The sequence below is a fragment of the Daphnia pulicaria genome, chromosome 1, assembly GCF_021234035.1.
Source record: "Daphnia pulicaria isolate SC F1-1A chromosome 1, SC_F0-13Bv2, whole genome shotgun sequence".
Classification (NCBI taxonomy): Eukaryota; Metazoa; Arthropoda; class Branchiopoda; order Diplostraca; family Daphniidae; genus Daphnia; species Daphnia pulicaria.
The window spans coordinates 35,052,556-35,060,863 of record NC_060913.1 but is presented as its reverse complement, the minus strand read 5'-3'; the positions used below and the strand labels follow the sequence as shown (position 1 = coordinate 35,060,863).

The following is an 8,308-nucleotide window of genomic DNA, read 5'->3' as shown; positions in this document are numbered from 1 at the left end:
TTAGCGTGAGTCTTTTTCACTGATTTAACAGGCAAATATTTTAATTATAACTATAGGCCTAACTTATAGTAGATCACTGTATGTAGGCCTACTTTCTGGCCAATTCTAAATACGTAAGTAATAGTCTGATAAATTGTGTATTTAAAACCCTTTCACACCGTTAAAAGCAGTTTTTTTTAAACAAAATTTGGAAGTCATAGTAAAATTTATTGAAGAACAAAATTTAAAAAAAAAATATTTGTTTGCTGCAATTTATGCACGAAAAAAATGAGGATATTTTTAATGTCACACATAAATCTTACAATCGAGTGTGAATACACTTTCTTATGTGTGTCTTTCTCGGTTTTTTTCCGGTAGCAAATCAACTAGAACGTGAACGTGAAGAGGTTTGAATTCTAGATTAAGTATTCTATATTTTAGGTTTATTAGACCATCAGTTTTCAATCGCGCTAGACCTTTTTTCATCACATTCAGTCTGTCTGGGTTTGGTACGGCCCTTCGATGGGACTGCATCTTGTAGCGAACCAAATTGGATTGCTGACCGCCAAACGTTCTAACTACAGAGAGGTTTTGTGAAATTACCCGATGGTAAAAATCTTCGTCTTCTCCACCCCACCCCCAGAAAGAATTTGAGAAACCATTTATTTTATCGAAATCTGTAGCTGATAATGCGGTAACAGCTCCAAAAAATCCAGAGGCAACAGGCCTATAAAAAAAGAGAAGTGTTTTAATAACACCTGTATTAGGATTATGTATTTGATGTGGAATGGTAAACTTTTTTATGTACTATAACTATAATAGTTTCTTAAATAAATTCAAAACTAAAAAGCTATAAATACAACAATAGAATTTAGGTCTATGTATATTGTTTCGTCAGACGAAAATAACTATATAGACTACTGGATACTCTAGTATGCATATAGCCGAATAACAAAAATAAGAGAAAGAATTCAGTAGGCTAAATAGCCAGAGAAGCATTTAAAAAAACCTACGTGTAATTCTTAAAATAGTCCATTGAGAAAGCCATTTGTCGAGGTTTTCCTTTTTCCGGACATGTGTATGGGTTTCCGTCATTTTCTGGTAACATATCAACATCGTGAAAGATGAAGCAGTCGTATTTCTCTGGTAATAATTGAACTTCTTTATAGCCAATATTCATGAGCATTCCTCGGTTGAATGGCAAATCCTCTACGTAATTGAAAATTGGAAAGACGCAGATCAGATCATGAATATATTTAGAATTACAGTACCTACCTAAAGTTTGGGATCGCGCGAACGCGTGCGATAGAACCTTATTGAGAAAGGCGTTTTATCTTGGCGTTGTAAAAAATCCAATTTTCGTCGGAACGCGACGAATTTTTTTTTTTTGGCCGTAGCCAGTATGGGTATAGCATTAAGCTAATGTTTTTTTTTAGATTTTTCTGATCAAGTGAAGGATAGGTTTTAATGGATCCCTGAGTTTCGTTCTAGTACCGATACGGAGTTTTCCCAAAGTTAGGGATCCATTTAAATCCTACCCTTCCCTTGATCAGAAAAATTTTTAAAAAAATAGGTTAATGCTACCCATATTGGCAGGGCCAAAAAATAATTCGTCGCGTTCCGACGAAAATTGGATTTTTGGGAACGGCGAGAAAAACCGCCTTTCTCCATAAGGTTCTATCACGCACGCTCGCTCGTTCCCAAACTTTAGGTAGGTACTGTACATTTAAGTGTTATAATATAATAATAAATACACATGCTGATTATTGAAAAATAATTTACTGACTGTATTGTTCGACGACGATAATGACGTAATTGAGTTGTTGTCGCTGTAGAAAAGGATGCATATACCTCATAAAAACGATTAAATGTTCTTTTCGGTTTCGAATTGGCACAATGATGGCCACTTTGTGTCGCGATTGGCACTCGTTAGGTTGAAATATTCCTCCAATTTTCAATCCTGCCTTTCTCATCTTTAATTCAAATGCATTTTTATCTTCTTTCAGAAAGGCTTCAGTGGTTTCCAATGAGAGGTTTGTCCAACCAACTGAAACGTGGAAATGCATTAAGTTCAACAATGAACACTTATTTGAATTATGTGCATCATCTGCGTGTATAAGCTATATTACTTAATTTAGGTGAAATAAGAAGACATATCTGGAGTGATTTAGAATATTTTATGGGCGATGATTCCATGTCACTATGTTCGTTTTGTCTATTGGTGCTCTCAAAACGCAAAGTTGTATTGTAATCGATTTTCCATTCGTTAAGCCTATTATAGCTAAAATGAAACCAAATAAAAATCAGTAATACGGCTATTATTAACACTCGAATATAACTTGGGATGGATTTCAGTATGAACATCAAGTAGGAGTTCAAGTAGGAACGTAGGAGCACCATTTTACCACTTCTGCAACGTTAGACTTTGGTCACAAACTATGAAGAAGAGAAGAAGCTTAGAAAACGTAACAAAAGACTCTGGTCTGTGGTTTGGAGAAATACAATTGGTTCCTAAAAACACACAATAGATAGCACAGCATTTGTGCTTTTACGTTGCATTGAAGAGTAGTGTAGCGTTAGGGGCATATACATATAGGGCTTTCTTTATTCAGTTGTCTTTTCATTTACGAATACTTGGCGAAAGACTGGAAATTTTAATTTCCCTTTAAAAAATTAAGTTTTCTAGACAGTGTGTCAATGATAATAACGGACATCATGTCTAGAAATATCTTTCAGTTAGAAAGTAAATGAAGAAGGAGATTTATCGAAAGTTTGAAACGAGAGGGAAGGGACAGCAAAGGGATTAGGGGAAGATTTTTTAGGTGGGGGAGAGGCTTGTTGGAAAAGTAATTGGTTGGAAATTCACCAGCTCTTGCTTCTCAGTGATGTGATGTTTATTCAAAACGTTAAATTATATTTGGGATTCTAGTATAAACAAACTGAATAATTAAATAGACTCGGATTTTTTCTCTTTATTTGTCTTTAGTCTGGCCATTTTTCTGAGATATATTTGTATTTACCCGGTTCACACATTCCATCAATGACCACCCGGTTTCTTCTTAGTCCTTTCTAGTAAATAGTATAGTCATTATTTGTTATTAATGATTATTTATTATTAAGGGAGACCGGGGCTTTGTGGGACTAGGGGCCAAAATGTACAGGGCAATTTTTATTGTACAATTTGTCTAAAAATTATGAAATATATACAGCGTATGTTAAATGATGTTTTCGGATGTGTTATTTATCTTATACACCTTTTTTCTTGAAATTATGATTAATTTGTCGATTTTTATGGGGAAAACAAAAAAATGGGAATCGGAAAAAATTTCTGACGTTTAGTTTTTCATTTTCGTAATAATTTTTTTAATATTTTTATAAAACCCAGATAGCTGTTTGATAGGTTTTTTTTCTAGTTTAAGTTGATATTAATATTTTATAAAAAATGTGTCCCTAAGTATGTTATAATTTAGTTTATTTCATGTTGTTTGGGTTCGGGTTAAACGGGACATGGAAAACGGGGTAAAACAGGTATTGCCAGATCAAAATTATTTCCAGAAAAACCTCCCCTGGCAACAAAAACCAATTGAAAAATGATCGAAAATTTTTTTGATAGTATCTCCACTTCTACTTTATAAAATAAATAAAAAAAACAGCACTTCTGAAAGGGAAATGAATTTCCTTGTCACCAGTGCATTATTTAATAAATATAATTAAGCCATTGCAGAGAAAAACGATGTTCCATTTTACCCCTGGCTCTGTTTTGTTTAACCCTAAATTTTTTGTTTTTCGGCCTTTTTTCATGTTGGCATTTCATCACATAACTATTAAATTATTCAACGAAAGAAATTAAACAAATTACCAAATGTAAATAAATGCCAGGGAATCACCCATATACTTTTATTTTTTCATAATTCTTATTTTTATTTAAATGGCAGCGTAAAGAAAAAAATGTCCCACATAGCCCCGGTCTCCCCTATATGAAATCGCCAAATAAATGGGAGAAAAAAATTCTCGATCTCTTACCCTATCAGGCTATCACCCTATATCGATTGAAAAGAAAATCTTTCGATCAGACTCCCTCTTATCCGATCCACAGTTTGTCCTCGTCGCCTTTTGGAACCCAGCAACTTTTATCAAAATTATTCACATCTTTTATCTGTTGTGTACAGGAATAGACGATCCTCTCTTTTCTCTTTCAACATCAATCGGTTATTTTTTTATCAATTGATAAGTAGTGAATGTTCATCATTTGAAAATTGTGCGGAGCAGTTGACTCATTTTTTAAAATTTTCATTGGGTGGCCGTCAGCGATTTAGGGAAGAGTGGGGCGACTGGCTCACTTTTTTTTCTCTTAGCTCCCATTCCCTTATTTTCCAACGTATTTAGATCCACCAAATCTTAAAAGAAAGAAAATCCTTCCTGCTTTAAACGGTTTTTTCAATCCGATCTGAATAAATAAATTAAGACTAGGTTATTGCCAATTTAAAAAAAAAAAAAAAAAAAAAAAAGAGCAAACTCGCCCCTGATACGGGGTCACTTGCTCACACCGCCGGGGTGTCTCGGCCCCTGTATTTCTTACGGAAAAACCGTTGACTGACATTAGAAACTCAAAATTAAAAAAAAAATAATCCAATAATGCAACCCACCAACGGAATATCAATAAAAAAGCTTAAATAAGTATGGTAGTTGACTAAAAACACAAAAAAAGTTGACCAAAAATAATTTTAATGCTATCATGTGCAATTTTATGTAAGCCAAAAAGCCCCGACGCTGAGTGGCCGATGCGCCCCCAACACAAGGGTCTTGGTATATTATTGAATATATCTTATTTAAACTATTGTAAATATAAAACAAACTAAACAGGATTAAAGAAGAGTTAACGTAGAATATATTCCATATTTTTTTTAATTTTAAAGTAATCGGGAAAGCCGATATTTGATTCAAAAGTCAAGGTAGGACGACCCAATTTTAAGACGAAAAATTTATTTCATTTTTCATTCCTCAACCGTTCGTTGTACTGCCATGAAATTTGGTTTTAAGATGCGCATTATACCATTTACATCTCCTGATTTTTTCAATCTTATTGCAATTCTAACCTATCAAGAAATCAATTGAGCCATCCGACCCGAACGCCAGATCGCCCCACTCCCCCTATACAGTTCCCGGCGTTCCGCATAAAATGGCCGTCTTCTCAGACAACACGACGTCAATTCTATTAGTCAAGGGTAAACCCCGTTGAAAAGGAACAGCACGGCATTATCCGCGGATACCGAATCCTCGTCCAGAAAGTCGACGCTAAGGTTCCAAATCTCCTTCTTATTCTCTTCTGGCCAAACTGATTTGCCCATAACTAAAACGGTGGTTTCCGTTGAATTTAGGATGCTGATGCTGTAGGCCAGCCGTTGTGCTGGCCGTGGTGTGACGTATGCTGTGGTGGTGGCCATCACTGGAGGGGCGGGGCCAATAGTCTCTGCGGGGCATCATATAATTTATTTTGGAATAATGATAAAAATATTTAAAAATACTAGTGAAATAGAGAATTTTATCCTCTATCGACTATATGTAAAGGCGTAAACAGAAAATAAATTATCATGGCTTAAAATATATTTTGTGTAGACGACCTTGTTGGGACTATTTCTGCCTTTCACCGTAGCCAAAGGAGAGTAGTAAGGGTTGGCACCATTTTTTAAATTTTCTCTCCCATTTCCCTCCATCAATACCTTTTTCTTTTTGATATCTTCTTATCTTAAAATAAAGAGCGAAAATTCTTTTATCTTGAACGTATTTTTTGAAAATTTTATTAGTTACAATTCCAGCGTTATGAAAGTTATAAAACGAAAAAAAAATACGCAACATGCCCCTACAACGGAGCTAGTTGGCTTTCCCTGTAATTCTAATGGGAGAACAGCCGACGATACGGTGGTCGATTTGAAACCTCAATTTTCTTAAAATAAATCATAATAACAACGATTTATTTTTTCAGGTTGGTTTTTATATATTTCCCTTGGATAGTTTTTCATATCCATAAATAATTTGAGCTAATTCAAAAATTTCAGAAATTTTTAGCAATGGCAATTTTCCATAAGCCAACTTTATGAGATTTTGAATGTTAGGGGCAGGGGTAGAAAAAAGACAGGCTATCTCTAGGACCTTTTTTTAAGTCTTTTTTCTCCCCCTGCCACTAAAACATTTAAAATCTCGGTATTTGGAAAAACCGGCAACTACGGGAGGGGGAACAAAGTGAAAATAACTGAGAAATGAAAACTTTCATTTTCACATCGAAATTAAAGTGATTTTTCAAATAGCATGGGGGTCGAAATTATAGATAAAGTTATAGAGCGAACGATGCTCTTTTTTTAAACCTTAATGAACCTTCCTAGCCCTATTTTCCGTCCCGTAAATGAAAGCCAATAATTTACTACTGTCCCTCTCGACTGTGCGGAAACTTTTACTTTCAATTTAAAAGGTATCTTCCCGTGAACGAAAAAATCCCCAAAAAATATATGTTATAAACCTTAATCTAAGAACCCCCTGTCCAAAAATCGTTTTCGTCCGACGAAAACTTGATTTTTGACGAATTTTCAAAAAAACCGTTTTCCCATAAGCTTCTCTCAGCTCTGCAGAAACTTTAGATAGTTACTGTACAAGTATGATTAAAATCGCGATTAAAATCATTTTTTATTTGGATGTACGACATTCAGGTCCAGTCATTCAGGCCCGCTCCATTCAGGCCCTGGGTCTGAATGTCGCAAGACATGGACCTGAAATGTCAAATAAAAAAATATATTTTACCCGATGGTGAAGCTTTAAAGAAACTGATTTTCGAGAAGAAATCATCTTTCATCACTCAGAAGATAACCGAGTCTGCTGGTAAACGTTCTCTCTTCAAACTGGTCGACTCTTTTCTCCTTAAGAAGCCTGCACTGCGACTCCCGGATCATGACTCACTGTCATCTTTGGTAGAGCGATTCAGCGTTTATTTTGACACCAAGATCTCGACTATTCGTTCTGTCTTAGATTCCACTGACTCCTTTCCAAGTCTTGATGAATCTGTCAACCTGAAGTGTGATTTCTCTCTGTTTCGGCCCATCACTATCTGCGAGACAGTTGCTCTGATCATGTCGTGCCCAGCAAAGTCTTCACCGCTTGACCCTCTTCCAACTTCCCTCCTTAAGGAATTCGTAGACGTCCTGGCTATTCCAATCACGACCATAATAAACCTGTCTCTCTCTAGTGGCGTTTTTCCGAAGGGGATGAAAATCGCTTTCATCACACCACTTCTGAAGAAACCTAGCTTATGTCCCGACGATTTGTCAAATTACCGGCCAGTGTCGAACTTGTCTTTTCTGTCTAAGCTCGTTGAGCGTGTCGCTGTGAAGCAACTCACCGCTCACCTCAACTTTTTCGACCTCTTCGCTCCGGTGCAATCTGCTTATCGTCGACATCATTCTCCAGAAACGGCACTCCTTCGAGTTGTCAACGACATGCGAATGGCCGTTGATGCTGGTGATGCTGTGCTACTTTCGTTGCTAGATCAAAGTGCTGCCTTTGACACTATCGATCACTCCACCTTATTGAATCGCCTCTCCGTACGTTACGGGGTAACTGGAGTTGCGCTTTCTTGGTTCTCTTCGTATCTGTCGGACCGTTGTCAATCTGTCAGCCTCCGAGGTGTCTCATCCACTCCTAAACCTCTGAGATATGGTGTTCCTCAAGGATCGGTTCTCGGACCCATTCTTTACATCCTGTACACTGCACCAGTTTGCGACATTGCCAATCAACATGACGTCCCGGTTCATTTCTATGCAGATGATACCCAACACATGGTTCGCTTTGTGCTGAAATCTGACGGCTCCACTCAGAAAGTTGCTTTTGCTGCGTTATCGCGGTGCATTGCTGAGACAAAGGAATGGATGACGGCAAACAAACTGAAGCTGAATGAAGCAAAGACAGACTGTCTTCTCGTTTTCTCCGATTCATCGCGTGTAAAGCCTATTAGCATTCCGCTAATGGTAGGTTCTTCTCCAGTTCTCCCGTCTACTTTGGTCCACTACCTTGGTGCTGGGCTTGACTCTCAGCTATCTATGGAAGCCCAAATTTTGGCCACCCGGAAGAAGGCTCTATTTCACCTCAGCCGTATTTCCCGGATGAAGAGATTTCTGTCGAAACCTGCCCTGGCTCAACTGCTCCATGCATTCGTTCTCTCTACTCTTGATTGCAACAACTCTCTTCTGGTCGGATGTCCTGAATCAAAGCTATGTGTGCTTCAAAAGGTCCAAAATTGGGCTGCTCGACTCGCGACTGGCTGTAATAGACGTGACCACATCAC

The 8,308-nt window shown here is 37.1% G+C and overlaps 1 protein-coding gene across 1 annotated transcript; it reads right to left on the bottom strand.

Moving 5' to 3' along the window:
* Positions 1–277: 277 nt before the first annotated feature.
* On the bottom strand, positions 278–2,384 carry LOC124311651 (beta-1,4-N-acetylgalactosaminyltransferase bre-4-like). The gene is made up of 4 exons (XM_046776097.1): positions 2,109–2,384; positions 1,766–2,026; positions 993–1,188; positions 278–706 (listed from the first exon to the last, which is right to left on the bottom strand). The coding sequence occupies exons 1-4, from the start codon at positions 2,377–2,379 to the stop codon at positions 325–327; spliced, it is 1,110 nt and encodes a 369-aa protein (XP_046632053.1). The 5' UTR covers positions 2,380–2,384; the 3' UTR covers positions 278–324.
* Between the last annotated feature and the right edge of the window lie 5,924 nt (positions 2,385–8,308).

What these genes read in the sequence shown, in the direction of transcription:
- LOC124311651 (XM_046776097.1), bottom strand. Translation starts at nt 2,379, where the DNA reads ATGGTGCTCCTACGTTCCTACTTGAACTCCTACTTGATGTTCATACTG. An exon ending in TATCGTCGTCGAACAATACA is followed by an intron (nt 1,189 to 1,765) that starts GTCAGTAAATTA and finishes TCAATTACGTAG; the next exon opens with AGGATTTGCCATTCAACCGA. An exon ending in GACTATTTTAAGAATTACAC is followed by an intron (nt 707 to 992) that starts GTAGGTTTTTTT and finishes CTTTTTTTATAG; the next exon opens with GCCTGTTGCCTCTGGATTTT.